The sequence below is a fragment of the Nicotiana tabacum genome, chromosome 20 (genome assembly GCF_000715075.1).
Source record: "Nicotiana tabacum cultivar K326 chromosome 20, ASM71507v2, whole genome shotgun sequence".
Lineage (NCBI taxonomy): Eukaryota > Viridiplantae > Streptophyta > Magnoliopsida > Solanales > Solanaceae > Nicotiana > Nicotiana tabacum.
In genome coordinates this window covers 126,576,241-126,602,622 of record NC_134099.1, presented here as the reverse complement: position 1 = coordinate 126,602,622, position 26,382 = coordinate 126,576,241, and the positions used below count along the sequence as shown (strand labels likewise).

Here is a 26,382-nt window from a genome sequence, read left to right as displayed (position 1 = left end):
GGAAGCATTATTTAACTATGCTAAATTATTATGTTTTGGTGTATAAGTAAGTAATCTTTACCCTTGTATAGTGGGTACTAACAATCAGTTATTCAAATATAGAAAAGGTCTTCCCTTTCCTCTATTAACGGTTCATCCTTTCCACCAAAAGAACAAGATTGACGAAAAAAGTTCCGCTTTTCATACTTGTCGACATGGCAAATCTAACAAGTTTCCCCGTTAACAGCAAAAGAACAATCAATTACCATCTCCGAATTCAACAACCTCCATTTCTCATATTCTTAATTCTCCAAACTTCAAATTCACCTACACCGAGTACAAATTCTCAACGTACTCAGTAATTCGTACAAACTGAGAACAAAAAAATGTCAAGCGACAGTGACGAAGATGAGCTGTTACAAACGGCATTACAGGAGCAAGCACAGGGCAAAAAACCGCCAGGGCAACCGCCAAAGCCGAATCCGAGTAGCGGCAGAGGAGGTGCGACGCCGAACAGAAAAAGCACCAATGCCGTGCCGCAGAAGCAGAGGAAAGGAGTGGAGGAAGATGAAGACGATTCGGACTTAGAGATACTCAGCATTTCATCTGGTGATGATGTTCCTTCCTCTAAGGATCGTAAGGGCGTGTCGAAGAGAAGAGGTGCTGCAAGTGGAGGAGGAAGATCAGTTGGAAAGGATGATGATGAACCGTGGGAAGGTGGTGAACCTGATTGCTGGAAACGCGTCGATGAAGACGAGGTATCCTTACTTGCCTTATATATTTACTAGTCTTGTATCTAGAATTTAGACTCAGTTCGAGTAGGTTTGGCAATATTTTAAAAATACATTTTACTAAGCATACATAGTCAGGCCACTTGTTATGTAATTAAAGGTAAATATCTTGTCAAACATTAATCGATAACCTGATAAAATTGATTAGTGGCGGAGCCCAGTAGCATTTGCCCAGACCTTGTATATGCATTAAAAAATTCACCAAATATCTATAAATATATAATAGTGAACCCAGTTGTTATTGTACATTAACCATAAACTTTAAATCCTGGACCCGCCACTGAAACTGATAACTAACCTGAACCTGCTATTACAGGTTAAATTCATTGACAGTATAATTTACGCTGTCATTGTGTTGTGGGTATAATATCTGGTAGTAGCTTTGTAAGCTGATGCTGTGATTATGATTTCATGATGTTTTATCAAAAAGCTGTGGATCACTTAAACTTTTGTTTGATTTCTTTCCTCTTACGTGGGCAATTCTTGTGGTTTTAATACTGTTAGTTGATTTTACGACTGGTAATCTCAGCATTACTCTTTCTACATACAGTCATGTTTGTTATGGAGGAAATAATTTTAAATTGGAATACCATTTTATGGATGATGTAGAGTGTTTGGTTCAGTGTAGAGTAGCAATTTACCATGATAATTATTCAAGGAGGAGGATGTGGTATGACAATACTGTTTTGGTAATATTTTTGCATACTAAAGATTAACAACACTTTCTAAGTGTTTGTTGAAGCACGTGGTATGGAGTAAGAGTTGGAAAATTCATAAAGGAAATGAGTTCAGCTGACTATATTTTCCTGAAAATTATCTTTCATAGCAAAAGTGACTTTGCTTTATTGGTGAGTACCTGTTAGAACTATAGTTGCTTATTTACTATAAGAGATTTTTCTTTGCTTCGCATACATTTGGGGGTTGTTCATCTGAGGAATTCAGTTTTATTTTGTGAGCTCTTGTATATAAATTTCAGTTGACATTCATGTGGAGGTAGATAAATGGCTTCTTTATCTTTGTAAATCAGAATATGTGCATGAAATTTTTGTTTGGCCGGTACTGCTTAAAGCAGTCTTGATTGAATGCTGAACTTAAAGATCAAAACTTTTTTCAGCTAAGGCGTCATGTTAGGGAGATGAGGGAGACTAGAGCAGTTCCAGCCACTCAAATTAAGGCTGAGGAGGAGAAGATGGCATTGGCGAAGAAGGCACTTAACAGTTTGCAGTCTTTCCCCCGTGGCATGGAATGCATAGATCCTCTAAGATTGGGGTACCTATTATCATCTTACTTTATTTATGTATCTCAAACTGTTCACTGGTAATGTCTTGTGCTAACTGGGATGCTGTTTTGTACTGACAGGATAGTTGACAATAGAACGTTACGGATGATCAGTGAGCACTCATCAAGCTCCCCATCTGTAGGTGATAGGGATCATGTAGACGCCAAAACTCGTGGTATTTAATTTTTTCACCAAATTAGTTTATCATATTACAGCTTTCTTGCATCTCCTTATCCATTACAGTTCCCCCAGGAATATTCTTTTCATCAGCCTCTTTCAATAATATTTTGAATTGAACGTGCCATGCGATGATAATACGGAGATGAATCTGTATGACCACTTTCATTCATCTTCACTTTGTTGGATGCTTCTGGATTCAAGTGTGGGCACTTACTCTTAGTACTGTTGAGTGAACTTTCCTTATTGCAGTATCTTTTAGGCCTGTAGGTCTGCTCCCTCTTTAGTTCTTGTAGCTAGACAAATAGCAGGATCTCTAACTCACATGGTAGGGCATGTGATGCTTAGGCACATAAGCAGATTCAAGACAATTTTTTTTTTATTCCTTGTGTGGTGGATCGCTTGGGAATGATGTTCTGCTACCCTACTGGGAAAGATCATATTGTGGTTGAGGAAAAGGTATGGGAGGCTGCTATGTGATCTAAATCTATTTTCCTTGTTTTGCAGTGCACTTTGTATGTGCACTAATATGGCATTGGATTACTAGACAAGCCTGCAGGAGGATTCCCTGATTATATTATTTCGTCAAGTGGAAGACAGAAACGCAGCACGTTCACTAAAACTGTGCTTTGATGTTGCAGGGCATATTTTAAAGCGAAGCTGCCGAAACTATTCACAAATACTAAAGTCATATATGTTAAGCGATTCGCATACTGAATTCATACTCAATTCACGTTGTTTCTCTCTTTTTATTTAAAGCCCGAGCAATTTGCAGGATCATTTTGATTAACTATTTGTTTTCTATTTTCATTTACTGCTATGATTTCCTTCTATAGTTTCTCTATCTCAGGCAAGTTATATTTGATAATAATCAACTGCAATTTTTCACTAGATATTGCGTCAATTTTGCAGAGAGGTTGAATTATTTTTCTGAGAAGTTTGACCCAAAGTTATTTCTATCCCGAATCCACCAAGATACTAGTGCAGCTGACTTAGAGGCAGGTGCTCTTTCTTTGAAAACCGATCTTAAAGGACGTATGCAACAGAAAAAACAATTGGTCAAAGAGAATTTTGATTGCTTTGTATCTTGCAAAACAACAATTGATGGTGAGCTTCACATCTTGTTTGATACTTATGAGGTTTTCGCCTTACTTTGATTTACCATAGGAAGATCTAATTCTGACTTATGTTTTTGCCATAGATATTGAATCAAAGTTGAGACGCATTGAGGAGGACCCTGAAGGTTCTGGAACTTCTCACTTATATAATTGTATGCAAGGAGTCAATTCAATTGCTAACCGTGCTTTTGAGTCACTATTTGAAAGGCAGGTAAACAGGATGTGATGCTGTATTTATCAGTTCAATCTATTTAGTGAAGTAGATTATTGTAGGTGTGGGTGTTTTGCCTCCTCTTTTTTTGTTAGATATAAAAACTAGAAGCATTTTCCGTGTAGGCTCAAGCTGAGAAGATAAGAACTGTTCAAGGAATGCTTCAGAGGTTCCGAACATTATTTAACTTACCCAGTACCATTCGTGAGAGCATTAGTAAGGGTGAATACGACCTGGCAGTCAGGGAATACAGGAAAGCAAAGTCAATTGTTCTGCCTTCTCATGTAAGTGAAGGCGTAAATATTCTGCGACTTTTAAACTTACCAGTATTGGATTGTGCTTTCTGTTTGAAACTGTTGAGACCGATCTAAATCCTGCAAAACAAGTACACCTACACAAGATTATGCAGAAGTTTATTGCATCTATACATGTTCATGTCTGGTGCGTGAGGCCCTATGTTTCCCGGTCTTAGTAATCAATTAATCCAAGATACCTTGTGGTCATGAATGACATAGATACTCCAGGCTAGTAAATGGCTGTTGGCAGTGCCCAACTCTAGTAGGGAAGAAATCTTAATTATAAAATATAATTATAGAGTTTTTATATACATTTCACCGAGGCCCTTCCTACAATGTGCTTTTAAGCAAATGCTTACTCTTAACAATGTTTTATACTGAGAATTAATGCTTTTTCTTTATTTAACACATCTGTGTTCACCTCAATGTAAAGGAATAGGAACATCCTGAGTGCCTTGTTTAATGAGTCCATATTATATTAAAAAGGCAAAATACCTTACCCCCCAAACTTGGCACAAATTATTGATTACATCCTTGAACTATCTGTGGTCTTAATTACCCTCCTATACTTAGTTATTTGATACCTATTACCCCCTTGGACAATCTCATCCTAGGAAAGTGCATTCGCCGGCCACGTGGATTTTCCTGTCCATGTGGCATTTTTTGAAAAATAAAATATATTTTATACCTTTTTAAGTGTGTTACTTTTTTAGATAATCTTTTTCAAATAATATTTATAATAAAACTTGGTTAGAACTACATTATTTAGGCTAATTTTTTTTATTTGGATAAAAATAATAAAGTTATTGTTTTTGAATTTGACCAAATAGTCAAGGCATCTAAAAAGATATAAAAATACATAGTTTGATTTTTATTATTTTGACTATAATTTTTTATATAGCTCTAAATTATGGAGCTCTAAAAATATTATTTTTTACAGATATTACCGGAAAAAGTAAAAATACACAATTGAAATAAATAGTCATTACATCAAAAGGAGAAAAAAAAAGAGTGTACAATTGCAAGGTCATTATTTTGGCTATACCTTTTTATCTGGTAAAAAATAATGGAGTTGTAGTCATTTATTTTTACTGATGTGACTCGAAATAAAAATACACAATTAAAATAAATAGATATTATATCTAAAGAAAACAGATAACAGAAAATACACAAGTAGTACTCCATTATTTTTGCTAAAAGTTTTCTATTTGGCTAAAATGATGGAGTTCCAACCAAAATTTTTACAAATTTGCCCCCCTCCCCCCAAAAAAAAGAAAAAAAGAAAAAAGAAATATGCAGTTGGAACTAATAAACATTATATCTATAGAAGAAATTAAAAAGAATAAAAATTAGCATCAAGTCCACATTTTATGTCGAGATGAAGCAAGAAGAAATACATAGTTGTAACAAATAAATCATTATATATGACTATATGTAATTAAAAGTTAAAAACTAACCTACCTGTAAGTTGATATTTAATTTTCTCACTCCTACGCGCTTAAAAGAGAGTGCACCCACACTCTTTGCCACATCAACGTCCAGGGAGGTAATGGCTCTCAAAAGGCCAAGTTCAGGGGGGTAATTAAGACCACGAATAGTTTAGGGGTGTAACTAATAATCCGTGGCAAGTTTAGGGAGGTTTTTAGGTATTCCGCCTATTAAAAAATATATTTTAAGATCTCCCTTGTTTCTGGCTAGTGCAGATTGTTTATGCTCGTTGAAATGTAGATTCTTTGGGTAGGCATCTTTCATCACATGGGAAAAATTCTTGATAGAGTTTCATGGTTTTGATGTTTTTAGTTTGATTTAGTATTAAACATGTCCCTTGACTTTTATATGATGCTTGACACCTTGAGGTTATCTTCTGATTATTATTTAAGCTTCTTTGTTTTTTTTTTTTTTTTTTTTACTTCTTTGCACATAGATTCTGTTTTTGTTGTTGTTATTTTTGTCATCATTATTCGCAGCTTTTGCTTTTGTTTTAGTCACTATTTATTTTATGCATTTTCTTCAGGTAGGTATTTTGAAGCGTGTCCTTGAGGAGGTTGAAAAAGTTATGCAAGAGTTTAAAGGCATGCTTTACAAGTCTCTGGAAGATCCTCATATTGACCAAACAAGTGTAAGTCAGCCTTTAGTTATTTTTCCAACTTGAGTTCGTCTTTTTGAATAAAAGAAGATATGGCAAGTGTAGGATGGCATCACAGTGGACTGTTGGTTCTCTAAAAGTCTCCATAAGGAGCTGCGTCAATATTGCAGTATAATGGTGAAATAGTCAAAGGACCGAAGATCTCAACTCTGTCGTGTCTCTGGATTTAAAGCAATAAAATTTAGCCCTGGGTTTTCAATACGTTTTTACAAATGGTTTGCTTCCCCTCCCTTAACAGATCCAAATCTGCTTTGATAACCATTGAGCGGTTTTGACTATTCTGTTCCACAACTATTTTTCTTATTCATTTGGGAGTAACATTTATCTGGAGGGGTACAAATTGCCTGATGAACTTGTAATTCGAAACATAGCTTGAGAAGCTACTATTTGAGATCAGGTTGTAGATCCACCACAGAATGATGGCCCTTGTGTTACCGTCGACTTAAAACAAGAGTGGTTTGTGATACCTTACCTTTGCTAGAGGAAGAATATATCTGTGAAACGAGTTCCATGTGTTCCAATCCATATATTCGCTTCTTCCACCCCCACCTAATTAGTTGTGCTTGATTGGGATGCTACTATATGACAAAGAGCTCGAACTTGTTCACTTGGCTTATAGCGGTTATTGTCTTTCTGCTACTCCTAGTGTAGATAATTTTTTTCTTTTTGCGTCTGCTTGCAATTTACCTATTCGTCAAAATGCCTCAAATATATTCTTGCTAGGTTATCTAATTTCAGAATTTTTTAAGGAATTTGTTTCTCTTCTGCAGGGAATCAGTTGGTATTTGCCTTTCTGACAACTTGTTAACTTATAATGGCTTCTTTCCAAATACTTGATATTACCATTGTCCATGCAAATGATAGATTTTCTTATATAATTGCTTTATTTGCAGTCTTCATCTCCATTTGGGCTTGACTTACATACCTTGGCATTGGGTGCAACCTTTTAAATGCTGACAATTTTACTTACCTATTAGTTTTTAGAAAGTTCTGAGGTTTCTCAATGTATAATTGTTACTCATGTGGTATTCCGTAATGCTTCTTGTAGCTTGAAAATATAGTGAGACTCTTGTTGGAGTTGGAACCTGAATCAGATCCTGTATGGCACTACTTGAATATACAGGTGAAGCATCTAAATCCAATATTATCCTTTTTGATTACATATAATGGTGTTATGCTTAGGGTGGACCAGTTGTAACATCAGTACTTATAGATTTGTTCTCTTTGATCTCTCTCCTCTTCACTTCTATGCTTTTCATGTTTGAGAAATTTGGCTTTTCATTGCTTAATTCTTATAGAAAAGGAAAATGCAGGGTAGATCATGAAACCCCTCTTCTCTTCCTAATTAATAATGATTGGCATTTTTCTTTCCTTCTTTAACACAGCGTAATAGTATCTCCCCTTATGGATGTGGTAAATATTGTCTAGCTTTATGAATAGCACTTCGTTCTGACTTAAAAACTGCGGACATAATTCTGCTATTTCGCAGAACCACAGAATTCGAGGCTTGGTTGAGAAATGCTCTTTAGATCATGAAGCAAGGATGGAGAATTTACAGAATGAGATGAGAGCAAGAGCTTTATCTGATGCAAAATGGAGGCAAATTCAGCAAGATCTGAACCATTCTGTAAGTATGATTGCCTGTTATCAGAAAGCCGTTGATAATTAGTTCAACTTCAAATTAATGATTCTCATTACATGTTACAAAATGATGATCAGTCAGACATTGACTACTCTGTATCTCCTGGTGATTTGCAACCATTAGAGATGATCGGTGAACAAGGTGATGCTCTTAGAGGAAGATATATACGTAGGTTGACTGCTGTTATTATTCAGCATGTACCTGCCTTCTGGAAAGTTTCCGTTTCAGTTTTCAGTGGGAAATTTGCAAAGGTAATGAGACTCCCTACCCCCTGTAGTCTATTCATCAGGTTGGTGCAAATATTCTAAGGATAAGATTAAGATATCCTCTGTCATCTACCAAGTCAGTGAGGACCAAATAGCTTCGTGGAGTAAATTTGATGCACTGATGCACTTTTAGAACAAAGTTGTTAAATTAGTACTCGCCATATATAGTTGATCTCACTTTTGATTTTCCCCTTAAATTTGTTTTCTCAAAATCCATTACTAGCGTCAATTTTGGATCACATTACTCTGACTAGCTTGTCTACTCATTACTCTGACTAGTTTGCTAAATTGGACATATTTCTCATTCTTTCATCTTGTCCAATTTAAATCAGATTGGTTGATTTGCAAGTTTCTAGGAGAACTCCAACTCTTGAGAGTATGCACAATCTTTGAAGATTGAAAAGCCTAAATGGTTTTATAATGTAAATTTTCTAAGCTTAGATGTGGGCATTTTAAGATAGACACTGTGATTATTTTATTTTACTTGGAGGTTTGGATGTCACATGCTGGGTTGCTTTGTACTATGACGCGAACATCTATGATTAGATAGCTGAAATCTGATGCTCCATTGCCACACTGAATTTTGGTTGTGTCCAGCTGTGACAGCCATCTAACTGTTCCTTTTGATTATAATTTCTCCGTCATTGTTTTTGTAGCGTTTGGTAACTTCAAGTAGTATATTTCTTGGAATAGGTCAAGATGATTACCATTTGTTTCTCGTACTAGAGAAATTTGTTGCTTCTCCAATTTTTTGGGGATGTGCATCAATGTTGCAGTCTTTCCTATTAATATTTATTGTTTGCTTCCATTTGCTAGATTTTAGATTTTAATGGTTCTTTTTCCTGTAAATAGACTTCCCAAGTGTCTTCTGATTCAAATGTCAATGTCTCTGCAAAGAGAACTGAAGAAAAAGCAGGAGACGGAAAGTACTCAAGTCATTCTCTTGATGAAGTTGCTGGAATGTTGCAGAGTACTTTATCAGCTTATGAATCCGAGGTAAATGCTTCCTCTTGATGGCTGGAGAGTAAGTTGCCATGGGTTATGCTTACTTTTAGACGCAGGTGCACCTATTTGTTTCCCTTTTCTGGCTGTTGATAGAGGAAGTTGTTTTTGACACTACCACTTTGGTTTATTATTCTTCAATTTTGAGGCCGTCTAGTGTTGGTCTTTATCTTCTATCTTTTGTATTACTCTCTGGTGAGACGACAGCACAATTTTTGCCACAGAACAAATTTAACCACTGCCTAATTCAGAACATATTCCTGATATCAACAACAACAACAACAACAACCCAGTAAAATCCCACAGGTGAGGGGTCTGGGGAGGGTAGTGTGTACGCAGACCTTGCTCCTACCCCGATAGAGTAGAGAGGCTGTTTCTGGTAGATCCTCGGCTCAAGAAAACGAACAAGACAAAAAGAGACAATATATCAGTACCATCAACAGAAACCATAGAAATAATAATAGCATCATAAGAGCAAGAAAATAGATGAAACGCAATAATCATAACCAATAAATAAGGCCCGGTGCTATGAAAAACGGACGAATAGAGTGAACACAATATTAACCCCTAGCAGTCTAAGGCAAACCCTATCAGACTACTACACCCGGTACGAAGAAGAAAAATGTTCAACTACCTCCTAACCTACAACCCTAATGCTCGACCTCCGCACCTTCCTATCAAGGGCCATGTCCTCGGAAATCTGAAGTCGCGCCATATCCTGCCTGATCACCTCTCCCCAGTATTTCTTAGGCCGCCCTCTACCTCTTCTCGTTCTCACCAAAGCCAACCGCTCACACCTTCTTACCGGGGCATCGGGGCTTCTCCTCCGCACATGCCCTAACCATCTGAGCCTCGCTTCCCGCATCTTGTCATCTATAGGAGCCACGCCCTCATTCCTAATCTTATCCATCCTAGTGTATCCACACATCTACCTCAACATCCTCATTTCTGCACTCTTATCTTCTGTATATCAGTATATGTGAGTTCTTAACCGGCCAACACTCTACCCCATACAACATGGCTGGTCTAATCATCGCTCTATAAAACTTACCTTTGATTATCGATGGCACTTTCTTGTCACACAGGACTCCAGGTGCTAACCTCCATTTCATCTATCCCACTCTTATACGGTGTGTGACGTTCTCGTCGATCTCCCCGTCCTCCTGGATAACCGAACCAAGGTAATTGAAACTGCTTCTCTTGAGGATGACCTGTGATCCAAGCCTCACGTCCATGCCCGCTTCCCTCGAGTCGGCACGTAACTTGTACTTCAGGTATTCTGTCTTAGTCCTGCTCAACTTGAAACCTGGGCCTATCTCCAAACCTCCACCCTCTTGTTAACACCGCCTCACGTCTCATCATTTAAAACGATGTCATCAGTGAATAACATACACCATGGCACCTACCCCTGAATATGTCGTGTTAGTACGTCCATCACCAGGGCAAATAAGAACGGGCTGAGCGCAGATCTTAGATGTAACCCCATAACAACTGCGAAATGCTCTGAGTCGCGTCCTATTGTCCTAACCCGAGTCTTAGCTCCGTCATACATGTCCTTGATCGCTCTAATGTAAGTTACTGGCGCCTTTTGCCTCCAGGCATCTCCAGATAACCTCTTTAGGGACCTTACAACAACAACGACAACAACCCAGTATAATCCCACAAGTGGGGTCTGGGGAGGGTAATATGTACGCAGACCTTACCCCTACCCCGAGGGGCAGAGAGGCTGTTTCCAGGAGACCCTCGGCTCAAGACAGCAACAAGAGACGATACATTAGTACTATCAATAGACTTATACTAAAATAACATAAAATAACAGCAATATAAGAAATATAGGAAATACGAAAAAGATGGAAGGTATACTAATATCCAACAGATACATCCCTGTATCAGTAGCTGATCAGTAGCATCCTAAGATTAACTCCTAATTGGCTAGTCTCACTCTAGTGCGTTGTAGAAATATCCACAACTTCCCCCTATCCTACAACTTTAATGGTCGAGCTCCACAATTCCCTGTCAAGGGTCATGTCCTCAGTAATCCTAAGACGCACCATGTCCTGCCTGATCACCTCTCCCCAATACTTCTTAGGTCTCCCTCTATCTCTCCTCGTGCCCACCACAGCCAGTCGCTCACACCTTCTCACCGGTGCATCAGTGCTCCTCCTCTGAATGTGCCCGAACCATCTCAGTTTTGCTTCCCGCATCTTGTCCTCCATAGGGGCTGTTAGAGATAGCTATGTAAATGTTAGAGATAGCTATGTAATTGTCCCACATTGGAATAGGAGTAGTATCCTCTTTGTATAGAGTAGCTATAAATAGCACCTCTTGTATTGCATCACACACAATATCAATATACCATATTTTCTCCCGTGTCTTCTCACATGGTATCAGAGCTATCGTGAGAGATTTATCGCTGTGCATAAATTCCAGCGATTCCGGGAAGTAAAATCAGTCATCGGAACCCTTTTTCTCCGGCGACTTTCAAAGTTGTTTTGCGTCTGCTTTGTCTCGGTCAGTGTTGTGCACAAAATCCAACACTACCACAAGAGTAGTCACTGTCCGGCGACCAAATCCCAGTGAAAATCTCCGGCGCTACTGTAGCTGTCTAAAGAAAATTTTCCGGCGAAGTTCCAACGTTGCGTGGGCCACCTTCCGGCCATTTTTTGGCGACGACTCTTCAGGACAGATTGTTTCCCTTGCAATTCCGAGCCTACCCATCCAGGTTACACCAAATTCCGACCATTTTTTTATTTTTCCGGCGTGAATAGTGATTTCAAAAAGTTGACTTCCGGCCATTTTTTGAAAAGGTTCCTTCAGAACAGTTGGGTCTTCTGGTAATTCCGATCCTACCCCTACTGTTTTTATTTCATTCCGACCACTTTGAATATTTTCCGGCTGCAACAGTAACTTTCCAACTGCTACAGTAGTTTACTATTCTGGTTCAGTGTTCCTTACTCTATTTTCAGTGTATTACAGTTGATTATTTCTCTTATTTGGTAATAATTTACAAGATGTCTTTGGGAATTGATGTTTTTGGGTCTAAAAGCATGAGTTCTGGAAACTCTAATGTTATGATTACCTCGGAACCTTTAATGGGAGGTTCAAACTACTTAGTTTGGGCTTCATCTGTCGAGTTGTGGTGTAAAGGTCAAGGTGTGCAAGATCATCTGATTAAACAGTCTAGCGAAGGAGATGAAAAGGCGATAGCGCTTTGGGCAAAAATTGATGCTCAATTATGTAGCATCTTGTGGCGTTCTATTGATTCTAAGTTGATGCCTTTGTTTCGGCCATTCCAGACATGTTATTTGGTTTGGGCAAAGGCTCGTACGTTATACACTAATGATATATCTCGCTTCTATGATGTGATATCACGGATGACAAACTTAAAGAAGCAAGAATTAGATATGTCTACTTACTTGGGTCAGGTACAGGCAGTCATGGAGGAATTTGAGACATTGATGCCAGTTTCTGCTAGTGTGTCAAAACAACAAGAGCAGCGACAGAAAATGTTTCTAGTTCTTACACTCGCTGGACTTCCTCATGATCTTGATTCAGTACGAGACCAGATTTTGGCGAGTCCGACTATTCCTACAGTTGATGAATTATTCTCTCGATTACTTCGCCTTGCTGCAGCACCAAGTCACCCAGTGATTTCATCACATATACTTGATTCCTCTGTTCTTGCATCCCAGACAGTGGATGTTCGGGCATCTCAAGCTATGGAGAATATACGAGGAGGCGGTCATTTTGGGAGATCTAGACCCAAGTGTTCTTATTGTCACAAACTTGGACACACTCGCAAAATGTGTTATTCCTTAAATGGCCGTCCACCCAAAAATGCCTACGTTGCTCAAAGCGAGACTACAGGTAACCAGGGCTTTTCTGTATCTAAAGAAGAATATAATGAGCTCCTTCAGTATCGAGCAAGTAAGCAAACATCTCCACAAGTAGCCTCAGTTGCCCAGACTAACACTCCTATTGCTGGTAATTCTTTTGCTTGTGTTTCCCAGTCTAGTACTCTTGGACCATGGGTCATGGACTCAGGCGCTTCTGATCATATCTCTGGTAATAAATCACTTTTGTCGAATATTGTATATTCACAGTCTCTTCCTACTGTTACTTTAGCCAATGGATGTCAAACTAAGGCACAAGGAGTTGGACAAGCCAACCCATTGTCTTCTATCACCCTAGATTTCATTCTTTATGTTTCTGGTTGTCCTTTTAGTCTTGCACCTGTTAGTCGTTTGACTCGTGCCCTCAATTGTAGTATATATTTTATTGATGATTCTTTTATTATGCAGGACCGCAGTACGGGACGGACAATTGGTACAGGTCGTGAATCAGAAGGTCTTTACTACCTTAACTCGCTCAGTCCTTCCACAACATGTCTAGTTACAGATCCTCCAGATCTAATCCACAGACGTTTGGGACATCCGAGTTTATCCAAACTTCAAAAGATGGTGCCTAGTTTATCCAGTTTGTCTAGATTAGATTGTGAGTCGTGTCAGCTTGGGAAACATACCCGAGCTTCCTTTACGCGTAGTGTTGAGAGTCATGCAGAGTCTGTTTTCTCCTTGGTTATTCTCGTGTTCAGAAGGGATATCGTTGTTATTCACCCGATCTTCATAGGTACCTTATGTCAGCTGACGTCACATTTTTCGAGTCTAAACCTTTCTTCACAACTGATGTCACTTCTGCTAACCACCATGACATATCTGAGGTCTTACCTATACCGACTTTTGAGGAGTTTAGTAATCCTCCTCCACCTTCAACCACAGAGGTTTCACCCATACCAACTTTTGAAGAGTCCAGTGTTATCCCTCCTAGTTCCCCAGCCACAGGAACACCACTCTTGACTTATCATCGTCGTTCGCGCCCTACATCAGGCCCATCTGGTTCTCGTCCTGCACCTGACACGGCTCCTACTGCGGATCCTGCTCCTAGTACACCGATTGCACTTCGAAAAGGTATACGGACCACACTAAACCCTAATCCTCATTATGTTAGTTTGAGTTATCATCGTCTGTCATCTCCCCATTATGCTTTTATATCTTCATTGTCCTCGGTTTCTATCCCTAAGTCTACAGGTGAAGCATTGTCTCATCCAAGATGGCGACAGGCTATGAGTGACGAGATGTCTGCTTTACATACAAGTGGTACATGGGAGCTTGTTCCTCTTCCTTCAGGTAAATCTACCGTTGGTTGTCGTTGGGTTTATGCAGTCAAAGTTGGTCCCGATGGCCAGATTGATCGACTTAAGGCACGTCTTGTTGCCAAAGGATACACTCAAATATTTGGGCTAGATTACAGTGATACCTTCTCTCCAGTGGCTAAAGTGGCATCAGTTCGCCTTTTTCTATCCATGGCTGCAGTTCGTCATTGGCCCCTCTATCAGTTGGACATTAAGAATGCCTTTCTTCATGGTGATCTTGAGGATGAGGTTTATATGGAGCAACCACCTGGTTTTATTGCTCAGGGGGAGTCTCGTGGCCTTGTATGTCGCTTGCGTCGGTCACTTTATGGTCTAAAGCAGTCTCCTCGAGCCTGGTTTGGTAAGTTCAGCACGGTTATCCAGGAGTTTGGCATGACTCGTAGTGAAGCTGATCACTCTGTGTTTTATTGCCACTCTGCTTCAAGTCTATGTATTTATCTGGTAGTCTATGTTGATGATATTGTTATTACGGGCAATGATCAGGATGGTATTACTAATCTGAAGCAACATCTCTTCCAGCACTTTCAAACTAAGGATCTAGGCAGATTGAAGTACTTTCTAGGTATTGAGGTTGCTCAATCTAGCTCAGGTATTGTTATTTCTCAAAGGAAATATGTGTTAGACATTCTTGAGGAAACAAGGATGACCGGTTTGCAGACCTGTTGACACGCTGATGGATCCGAATTCTAAACTTCTGCCTGGACAGAGGGAGCCACTTAGCGATCCTGCAAGCTATAGGCGGTTGGTTGGTAAATTAAATTATCTCACAGTGACTAGGCCCGACATTTCTTATCCTGTGAGTGTTGTAAGTCAGTTTATGAATTCTCCCTGTGATAGTCATTGGGATGCAGTTGTCCGCATTATCCGGTATATAAAACGGCTCCAGGTAAAGGATTACTGTTTGAGGATCGAGGTCATGAGCAGATCGTTGGGTACTCGGATGCTGATTGGGCAGGATCACCTTCTGATAGACGTTCTACGTCTGGATATTGTGTTTTAGTATGAGGAAATTTGGTGTCCTGGAAAAGTAAGAAACAGAATGTAGTTGCTCGGTCTAGTGCAGAAGCAGAATACCGAGCAATGGCTATGGCAACATGTGAACTAGTCTGGACCAAACAATTGCTCAATGAGTTGAAATTTGGTGAAATCAGTCGGATGGAACTTGTGTGCGATAATCAAGCTGCACTTCATATTGCATCAAATCCGGTGTTTCATGAGAGAACTAAACACATTGAGATTGATTGTCACTTCGTCATAGAAAAGATACTCTCAGGAGATATTACTACGAAGTTTGTGAGATCGAATGATCAACTTGCAGATATTTTCACCAAGTCCCTCACTAGTCCTCGCATTGATTATATATGTAACAAGCTCGGTACATATGATTTATATGCTCCGGCTTGAGGGGAGTGTTAGAGATAGCTATGTAAATGTTAGAGATAGCTATGTAATTGTCCCACATTGGAATAGGAGTAGTATCCCCTTTGTATAGAGTAGCTATAAATAGCACCTCTTGTATTGCATCACACACAATATCAATATATCATATTTTCTCCCGTGCCTTCTCACAGGGGCCACGCCCACCTTATCTCGAATATCTCCATTCCTAATCTTATCCATCCTTGTATGCCTGCACATCCACCTCAACATTCTCATCTCTGCTACTTTCATCTTCTGGATGTGTGAGTTCTTAACCAGCCAACACTCGGTCCCATACAACATGGCAAGCCTAACCACTGCTTTATAAAACTTACCTTTTAGTAACGGTGGCACTTTCTCCACACAGGACTCCCGTCGCCAACCTCCACTTCATCCACCCCACCCCTATACGATGTGTGACATCCTCGTCGATCTCCCCGATCCCCTGAATAACTGACCCAAGGTACTTGAAACTACCCCTCTTAGGGATGACTTGAGAGTCAAGCCTCACTTCCACTCCCGCTTCCGTCGGCTCGGCCCCAAATTTGCACTCGAGGTATTCCGTCTTTGTTCTGCTCAACCTGAAACCTTTAGACTCAAGGGCATGTCTCCAAACCTCTAGCCTCTCGTTGACGCCGCGTCGTGTCTCGTCAATTAGGACTATGTCATCAGCAAATAGCATGCACCATGGCACCTCCCCTTGAATATGATGCGTTATGACATCCATCACCAGGGCAAATAGGAAATGGCTGAACGCAGACCCTTGGTGCAACCCCGTAAGAACCGGGAAATGCTCGGAGTCGCCTCCTACTGTCCTAACCCGAGTCTTAGCTCCATCATACATGTTTTTAATCACCCTAATGTAGGCTACCGGGACCCCTTTAACCTCTAAGCAGCTCCATAAGACCTCCCTAGGAACCCTGTCGTACCTTGTCATACGTTTTTTCCAAGTCAATAAACACCATGTACAGATCCTTCTTCCTATCCTTGTATTGTTCCACCAACCTCCTAATAAGGTGGATAGCTTCCGTGGTAGAACGACCCGACATGAACCCGAACTGGTTGTTGGATACAGACACCGTCCTCCTCACCCTCACTTTCACCACCCTCTCCCAAACTTTCATGGTATGACTTAGTAACTTGATAACCCTATAATTGTTACAACTATGGATATCACCTTTGTTCTTGTACAACGGTACCACCGTACTCCACCTCTACTCATCTGGCATCCTCTTCGTTTAGAAAATAACATTAAACAGCCCAGTCAGTCACTCCAAGCTTGCTCTACCCACACACCTCCAAAATTCTACCGGAATTTCGTCTTGGCCGGTTGCTCTGCCCCAACTCATCTTACGCGTAGCCCTCACGACCTCCTCAACTTTAATGCGCCTACAATACCCAAAGTCTCGGTGCCTCTCCGAGTGCCCCAACTCACCTAGCACAATATTCCAGTCCCCCCTATTCATTCAGAAGTCTATGAAAGTAAGTCTGCCATCTCCGCTTAATCTGAGCCTCCCCCATTAATACTCTACCGTCCTCGTCTTTGATGCACCTCACTTGATCCAGATTCCTGATATCATAATCCAGATTAAAAGGGACTAGCTCAGATCTCATTGAAAGATAAAGACAAACAGGTAGTTAGAAATGACTTTCCCGCAAAATATGAAACCTCGAGATGATTTCAGGAGAAAAAGATCTGTTGGTCTATGGCATAAGTTTATAGACAACTTTAGCTCTTTTACTTTTTTTAACGGAATGTAGCATGTCTTATGTGAATCTCTATATCCATCCCTCTCTATTTTGGCCACTCTCTACTTGATGTGATCATTTCTAATCTTCTCCATTCTTGTATGATTTTATTCTTATCTAAAAGAACTGCATTTTCACAGCATTCATCTAGTGGACAGTTTGGTCTTAGAGGCCGGCATTCACTTCAGTGTATATTGCTGTCTTTTGCTTTACTCTTTTTAGGCATCTTCATACTGCATAGAATTCGACACTCCATTCAATTGTTCTATCTTAGAGCTTGTTTGGCCAAGCTTCTGGGAGGCCAGAAGTTTTTTTTTTTTATCAAAAAAGTACTTTTTGGAAAATTTAAGGTGTTTGGCCAAAATGAAAAAGTACTTTTGAGCAGCAATAAAAGCAGTTTTTCTACTTTTGGGGAGAAGCTACAAATTCTAGCTTCTTCCAAGAAGCAGAAGTAGAAAATTAATTTGTTCAAGACAAAATAACCTTACAATAAATTTATATTTTCTAAATTATCTCTCAGTAATTTAACATTTCTCTTTTCCTTTTCCTTTTTTATTTTTATTTCTACTGTACATTTCTTCTCTTTTTTATTTTAATCAAATTTTTATTCTCTTTCTCTTATTTCTAAAAGTAGATTTTAGATTTATATTGAATGATGTATTTTGGCATATTTGAATTATCATTTAAACAATAAGTAATACCAAGCACTCAATGTTATTGATTTGGAATAACTATGTTTTATATTGATTAGAATTTTAATTTATATATTTACTTTACGTTTTATATTTTAATCGAATTCTTTTATAGTAAATATTAAAATTATTTTTCTATTCTAAATAATACTAATCATAAATTGAACCTTTAAATTTTAATGTCCTTTTTCATAATTGGACACTTAAAAGTACTTTTTTAAAAGATTGACCAAACATAATGAGCTTGCAAAAAATACTACTCAAATGAATTGGCCAAACACATATTGCTATTTTGCAAAAGTACTTTTTCAAAAAGCACTTTTCAAAATAAGCAGTTTTTGGCAGCTTGGTCAAATGGGCTCTTAGTTCTATATGTTACATCCTCGTCTATCATTTCCATTCTCCTTGAAGATTGATTCTAGATCTGAATTGTGTTTGTTTAGGCTCCAATAATTCCATCCAATCTCACTTCATCTTCGTTCTTGTGCAGGTTGAACTTGCAATGCATAGATTATGTCTTTGCTTCTACTATTCTAAACCCTTCTATACTGCTTTTTTGACTTCCCTACTAGTTTCGTCAATTAAAATAATATCATTTACAAATAGTATGCACCATAGAACGTCATCTGAAATACTATTAATTAGCTCATCTAGGATAAACAAGCAAATTCTTAAGGCAATTCCTTGGTTTACTCCCATGGTCTCTGTATCTCCTCTCTCATTGTTCTTATATTTGTGACCTTTAATTAATATTTATCTTTGATGGAATTTATATTTGTTGTGGACTCTTTTTCATGCTAAGCACCTATTCTTATCTCATTGTTCTCAAATTTGTGACCTTTCATTCATAGTTGTCTGTGATGATATTTATATATTTGATATGGTTTCTTCTCATGCCAAGCACCTATCAAAGAACTTTCGTGGTGCTCTATTGCATGCTTTCTCCTGATCAATAAATATCATGTGAAGATCCTTCTTGCTCTTGTTAAATGTTCTTCGTAGCAAAAATATAACCTCAGTTGTAGTTTTACTAGGCATAAGCCCCACTTGTCTCTATCACCCTTGTCTATGCCCTTTAGTTCTTTCCCACATTTCAACCTATGGTTCATAACTTTAACCACAATAGTATGTTGCAATCTTGAATTTCTCCTTTGTTTTTATCTAAGAAAATCAAGATGCTCTTTCTTCACTCGTTTGACATTTTTTCACTCCATAATATGACTTGGTTAGGCATACTACTGTGCTCTTCCTAGCCATTTCCATACTTCTACAGGAGTACCATCTAGACCATAGAATCTTTTAACCATCATATTCGTTCTTTTTAAAGAGGCATAATCATATGAATCTAGCTAGGCTTCCGTCTGTTCTGGTCGTATAATAATATGAATGTAGCTAAGGCTTCCGTCGTGTCAAAACTTGTTAGGACATAGACATTCTTGGTTCAAGTTTTACCTCTCTTCTACCTCTCTGATGCTAGCTTATATAGCTTATGTTTTCAATTTTTGTCAAATGAGTAACAAGTTGAAACTAGTCTTTTGTTGAACCAACCTTAGCTTTTTGTTACACCAACCTTAACCACCTCTTGTAATTTCCATTCCACCTTGTATAGTTCTTTTTGTCCACCAGTTTTTAGTCTGTTTTAGCTGTCACTCGCTTTGAAATAGATTTGGTGCTTTTTCTAGGAGATTGGATATAAGTTTTTGTGATGTATAGCCTGTTTGGCCAAGCATCTCAAGAGGCCAAAAGTGCTTTTTTTCCTAACTTGAGATGTTTGACCAAGCTTTTTTTTTTTTTTGCACTTTTTTTTCCTAACTTGAGGTGTTTGGCCAAGTTTTTTGGAGAAAAAAAGTGTTTTTGGGAAGAAGCAGAAGCAGTTTTGACTTTTCTTCTTACCTAAAATACCCTTAACAAAATATAGTATATACCAAAATAACCGTTAAACCTAATACTTAGGATATTAATGTATAAGTATTTCTTCTTATTTTTATAGTGACTTTAGGGGTGAATGCTTTTATAATTTTAATATATTTAATTTATATTAAAAAAATTAACTACTTTTTAATTTTGTTTTCATACTTTTCTTAAATAAAATGAAAAGATTTAATTATTGTCTGTAATAAAAAAAATTTAAGATTATTTATTTACTTATAATATTAACTATTAAGTAAATCTATTCATGTCCTTATTGTAATTTCATACTTAAAAGCACTTTCTAAAAAGTTTGGCCACACACAAATTAATTGCTCAAAAGTGCGTTTTAGAGTGATTAGCCAAACACAAACTGCTTCTCTCCAAAAGTACTTTTTTCAAAAGCACTTCTCAAAATAAGCTGATTTCTCCCACTTGGCCAAACAGGCTATTAATGTGTATTCATGCTTCTTCCTAATACAATGTTGAAATTGATCTCACAGGTTCAAAACACATTTCGAGATCTTGAAGAATCAAATATTATTTGCCCATACATGAGCGATGCCATAAAAGAGATATCTAAAGCATGCCAAGCCTTTGAAGCCAAAGAATCAGCGCCTTCAGTTGCTGGTATTTAATTTTCCAGGTTGATGTACGCTGTTGTTTGTGAAATGTTCCTGAGTTATTTCTCCTGTGATTAACAGTTACAGCATTGCACAACCTTCAGTCTGAGGTCACAAAAGTTTACATATTGAGGCTCTGTTCATGGATGCGGACTACAACTGAGAAGATATCAACAGATGAATCCTGGGTCCCAGTATCTATTTTAGAAAGGAACAGATCTCCATATACAATTTCTTCCTTGCCTCTGGCTTTCCGTTCAATTATCACATTTTCAATGGATCAGATCAATCTGTAAGTTAAAGATGTCACCAACTACACACCACAGTAAGCTGAAGGGTCTTCCCTTGCTGGCTTCTTTTCAGTATGCAAAATGCTTGTTCAATTTCCTTTGATGTTTGTCAGGAAGTAATTTAATTTAGCGTATATTATTTAATAATTCGTATATGTGCATCCAAATGTATGTGTCTGTGAAGCTATCAAGAGTGATTCAAGTATACATGGGCTCGCTCATCAGTACAAACAGAAAAATATACGTTAAAAGTAGATTCTTGTGTTTCCTCAGTGCTGTTGACACACACTCGTGTCCACGTTTCTGCTAAATAGGGGGGAATTTATTTGATTTGCATTATACCGTGGTTTAGTGATACTTACTATAAAGAGTTATGCTTATTGATACCATTAACTATTAAGAAAACTCCTCCTTGAAGGTTTATAAGTTACAAACAATTGATTGAGTGCATACATAATTTCTTGTAAGCAAAGATGTAGCACTGTTGTCTTCTTAAGTTGTTTGGGCACTGTAATATAGGCCTTCAGGAAACAGGCTTGAAATTTTTACTTGGAATGAAATTTGAAAAATATCGGAACTTTTGGTCGGTTGTTACGCTCTCATTTCTGCAATCTTGTTCTGTCCAGAATGATTCAGTCTTTGAGGAATGAGGCTATGAAGTCAGAGGACATATTCATGCAGCTTCAAGAAATTCAGGAATCTGTTAGACTTGCCTTTTTGAACTGTTTGCTTAATTTTGCCGGTGTGTAAAGCAGTTGATACCTTTTTCTTTTCTTTTTTAGTTGATACTTGATACCGCAGCATTTCAGTAGCTGATATTCATTGTATGATTGGAATATGATACAAATTTTTGCACTCTGATTAGGCCAGCTGGGGCACACTGGCAATCAGCTTCTGGACGAATATAATAGAGAAAGTTTGCATTTTCAAAACGGGCATGCTGAACCAGAAGAAAAATCATCGGATCCTCTTCCTGGAAGTATTGTAGATCCACATCGACAGTTGCTGATGGTTATAAGTAATATTGGGTATCTCAAAGATGAACTTGCTCATGAATTGTACAGCAAGTACAGACGAACTTGGCAGCAGCCTAGGTACAAAAATGGCTCTCTGGTACTTGATAGCTTGTAAATCAAGTTAAAATAGTACAAGTAGCTCTCTAGTACTGTATAGCTTGTCTATTTTGTTTGATTTTGTTCCGTCGAATATAATGTCAGAAGCATTGGAAACAATACACTCAGTGGTGACAGGACTAAGGGTACTTCAGTATATCAGTGTGTTGCAGAACTACATCCCAAGTTGGTTGCATAAAGAGTGGCAATTCAATGGGCAACAGGATTTTTTATGTTTTCCCAACAACTGCAATTGCATACTTTATATAAGATAACCATGGGAACTAAATTGACTAGTTAAGGGCCTGTCTCTCTTAACTTTTTAAATGGAAAAGTTTTTGCCCAGGAATTTGAAAGCTGTCTTTGAACAAAGAAGGACTTATGTGCTATTAGGACTTAAAATCTTCTCTTGAGTAGTTCTTTTCGGCAGTCATCTTGTATTTAGAGACTTTCACAAGATGATATTTTGTCGAGCTACCTAACATTTGAATTATCATCATACTATCTAGTGTTGTTAAAGGCCCACCTGAAATCGCTTCAGTCGTGAGGGTTAGTGCAATGCAGGGCACTTCATCTTGCTTAATATATGCTTTAGTACAGGCGCCACACGTACCTTAACATTCGTGTGCACTTTCTTGAATAGAAAAACAGTAAACAATAAAATGGAAAAGACAAAGTAATGTACTGATTGTTAAGGATGCATCGTGGGTGATTATTTTAGTGGTTAGGAATAGGAAATTAGATAATTAGAAAACAAAAGTAGTCTCTAATCTGAATTAGGAAATCTTTATTAGAAATTTAAAATTTCTTTGATTAACATGGTTTTCTTCATATGTTCCAATTTATTAAGGTTCTTTAATCATTTTATAGAATTGTTTGTATCCTTAGTTATTTTTTCTTGCATTAAATATTTATATTTTTTGTTTTGCTGTCCATTATGTTTTTTGTTTACTTTAGCTCTCGCTTTGTACTTAAAGCCTTAGCAGACACTTGGCGTTTTTCTACGTTTTTTTCCCTTTGCTGAAGCTGATACTGAAGGGCTATGCTACCTTAGGGGTAAGGATGAAGAGGATGGTGATATGCAAGATCTGATTACGTCTTTCTCTGGGCTCGAAGAGAATGTGCTTGAGCAGTATACTTGGGCGAAGGTATGAGTGATTCATATCTTCAGCAGACCAAAAGCTGTTATATACGTACTAAGATCCATACATATGTGTGTAATGTTTGCACTATTTCATCTATAATAGACATCCTTCTGTTTTGTTTCACTTTTTTCTTACACAATGTGTGTGACAGCCTACATTAGCTCCCAGTATACTTTGTGCTTGATATTGGTGGAGTACATTTTTCTAAAAGAACAGACGATCGCCTCTTAAACTTTATCTTATCCCTGAATGTTGATCACTAATTATACTATTTTTGGAATATTGTCAGACAAATTTGATTAGAACAGTTGGTGTAAACTATTTGTTGGAGGGTGGTATACAATGGGGTGCTGCACCAACAGTTAAGGTGATAACTCTTTCTCATTCTAGCCTTCTATAACAGAAAACGTTTTCCACCTGGAATAATAGCACAATTGTCTGTGTTGCAGGGAGTGCGAGATGCTGCTGTGGAATTGCTACACACTTTAGTTGCTGTACATGCAGAGGTTAGTTCTCCTACGCTTTTCTGGGGATATTGTTGCCCGCTCATTTATTTTTGGTGGATGGAGGATTCAATTGATTTATCTGGTGCAGAGATAAAAGTTTAAACCTCAAATCTCTATCTGTACATGGTGGCTTTCTTAGCAAAACTGCTCTTCGGCATTGCTCTGTCTAACTTCCTAACTTTGGATTTTCTCTTACAGGTCTTTGCCGGTTGTAAGCCTCTGTTGGATAAGACACTTGGTATTCTTGTTGAAGGCCTAATGGACACTTTCCTAAGCCTTTTCCATGAAAACCAAGACAAAGATTTTACGGTATTAGACGTGAATGGCTTTTGTCAGCTTATGCTTGAGGTCAGTTAAACTGCTAGTGCTTCAAGGAATCACCTTTCTGCTGTTAGACAGCTTCTCTTTGGATGGTGTAAATACAAGTTGGTTCTTTACTTTTGGTTCTTTGACTGCTTTTATATTGCTTAAGGGTTTTTGCCCTTTGCGGCAATTAGAAGCAGAAAAATACTTAAAAACAAAAATGCAGAGGCTTTTGTTTCTCTAGATATTTTTATGGACTACCAAAAGTTGATAGAATAAAACACGGAACTGAAATGGAGAGGTTATGCTCTCCCATGACTAAGTGGCTGGCGTTGACTCTGATAGTCTTTATGGCTTAATCTTGCAGCTTGATTATTTCGAGACCATATTGAACCCTTATTTTACACATGAAGCAAGGGAGTCTCTGAAAACTTTACAAGGGGTCCTCTTAGAGAAAGCGAGTGAGAGTGTGACAGAGACTATTGAGACTCCAAGTCATAGCCGTCGGCCAACACGTGGAAGTGATGATGTACTTCAGGATGAAAGGCAGCAAGGGACGTCTGTATCACCTGATGACCTGATTGTATGAATACTTCCTCTTTATCGACTTTTTTTTTCAGATTCTGGGACATGTCTTTTCTCCATGCAATCTGCTTAGACATAATTAGACATGCTATCACATGGTTCAGTCCAGCCAGCAAATTTGCTGTTGGCAATGATATTTGCCTTGCACCAAAAGTTAACTAGTATAGACATCATCATTAAAGTGTTTAGCCACCCTTCCTTGCATACCTTTGAATTGTTGGAAATTTCACAGGCTCTTGCGCAGCAGTATAGTTCTGAGCTACTTCAATCTGAACTTGAGAGGACCCGAATCAATACGGCATGCTTTGTGGAGTCAATTCCTCTAGACTCTGTCCCAGAATCAGCAAAAGCAGCTTATGCTTCTTTTAGAGGATCAATGGATTCTCCTGGTAGAGATTTTAGAGGATCTCAAAATATTGGACCAGCAAGCTTCTCCAAGCATAGACGTCGATAAATTATAGGTCTATTTTCTTTTCTCAAGGTATTTCCTCCATAAATCTTGTGCAGTTGTACTAAAGTAAATTTACAGTCTTTTCTTGGATGAGAGACATTTGGCTGATAATTTAACTATAGTCACAAGCCTCATTTTAATTTCAATTTTGCTGATAATGAAACCTTAATCACAAACTCATTATAACTCATTCCTGTTTCCAGGACGAGTTGAGTTTAACAGTACCAAGAATGTAAGATGATTGGCTGTTGGACGACAGTCTTATGTCCTGTGTATAGTGATTTCAACTTTTCCAGTGACCATCCCATATCTCCAGCTGCACAGTGGGGAAGCCTCTTCATTCGAGTTGTGAAACACATAAGACCATAGGTGACTTGACAAATTAATGTCAAGGTGTATCGCAAAAGTTTTCGTTCTATCCAAATTTAGCAAGGGCCATAGTATTGTATGGCTTCCAATTTTGTTTACTTTTAGAAGTCAGCTTCAGCTGCTTTGATCTAAGATAATCTTTTGGAGAAGGAATTGGTCTTCATTAGATCAGTATAATAATGATGGAAAAGCAAGGTATTTCTCTTTGGGAAATATGCTGTTTTAAAAAGCCCATTCAGTTTCTGTATTTTCTTGCCAGAAAATTTTGGTGAAAAGTGGGGAGTTACTTGCAGTTTCTCTTGTTTCATTATCCAGTTCATGCAATGATGCATCCTTTTTAAAGCTAGTGATGGTATTGAAGGTTCTATCTTACGTGCAATATGTTAGCAAACAGTAGGTTTGGATTTGCGCAATTTTTGAGTTTCATTTTTTCACTATCACTATGTTGAGCATTTAGAATAAAAGAAATGTACTCAGAAGAAGTGTCAAAGTTTTATGAAGCTACTTTTGTTCCATTAATTTAAGAGTTAATACCCTCAAACCCGCCTAAACTATACAATATTTGTCAGTTTTCTACCTAAACTATTGCTTGTACCCGAAAACCCCTTGAACTATATCCCCCTTCATAATAAAATTCCCCCGTCTCATTCTTACTAGCGCATATGATACACCCTCTAAATAATTTTTAAAACATGTCATGTGGCAATCCACGTGGATATTTAATTATGTTAATCATAAAAACATGCTTAATTAATATATGTTAATCTAATTACGTGAAGAAAAAAAAGTGAATTTTGTTACACCAGTCTGTCATTTACTCCTCTATTTGCATTCATCGGAGATGAGCTCTAAGTAGTGATTCTCTTCATTAATCACGGTTTCTACCATCGATTACTCTGTCTACTGTTGCTGCTATTTGAAATCGGGATTAAATTAGGGTTTTGTGATTGTCTGTTGAGATTTGTGATTTTTGTTAGTAAACAAAGACAGAGAAGAAGAAGAAGAAGAAGAGAAACAGAGAAGATGAATATATATTCAAATAATGAATTCTTTGTCCTAACTTCTTGCCTTGTTATTAGTAATTTATTTTCTCGGTGCTACTTTATTGGGG

At 38.0% G+C, this 26,382-nt stretch overlaps 1 protein-coding gene across 2 annotated transcripts; it reads left to right on the top strand.

Moving 5' to 3' along the window:
• The first annotated feature begins 40 nt into the window (after positions 1-40).
• On the top strand, positions 41-25,786 carry LOC107819135 (exocyst complex component SEC5A-like). 2 transcript variants are annotated; one of them, XM_075240697.1, is made up of 22 exons: positions 41-737; positions 1,885-2,039; positions 2,130-2,224; positions 3,139-3,333; positions 3,428-3,555; positions 3,681-3,839; positions 5,866-5,970; positions 7,046-7,120; positions 7,487-7,624; positions 7,717-7,890; positions 8,758-8,901; positions 20,391-20,517; positions 20,592-20,802; positions 21,427-21,542; positions 21,666-21,894; positions 22,967-23,060; positions 23,347-23,424; positions 23,507-23,563; positions 23,762-23,911; positions 24,234-24,449; positions 24,684-24,932; positions 25,106-25,786. In XM_075240697.1, exons 1-21 carry the CDS (start codon positions 366-368, stop codon positions 24,903-24,905), a joined length of 3,240 nt encoding a protein of 1,079 aa, XP_075096798.1. In that variant the 5' UTR covers positions 41-365; the 3' UTR covers positions 24,906-24,932; positions 25,106-25,786. The 2 variants fall into 2 exon arrangements, with proteins under 2 accessions (XP_075096798.1, XP_075096799.1); XM_075240698.1 differs by having other exon boundaries at positions 3,681-3,843; positions 5,870-5,970.
• Positions 25,787-26,382: the final 596 nt, after the last annotated feature.

What these genes read in the sequence shown, in the direction of transcription:
- LOC107819135 (XM_075240697.1), top strand. Translation starts at nt 366, where the DNA reads ATGTCAAGCGACAGTGACGAAGATGAGCTGTTACAAACGGCATTACAG. An exon ending in GGCACTACTTGAATATACAG is followed by an intron (nt 7,121 to 7,486) that starts GTGAAGCATCTA and finishes GCTATTTCGCAG; the next exon opens with AACCACAGAATTCGAGGCTT. An exon ending in TCAATGGATCAGATCAATCT is followed by an intron (nt 20,803 to 21,426) that starts GTAAGTTAAAGA and finishes TGTTCTGTCCAG; the next exon opens with AATGATTCAGTCTTTGAGGA.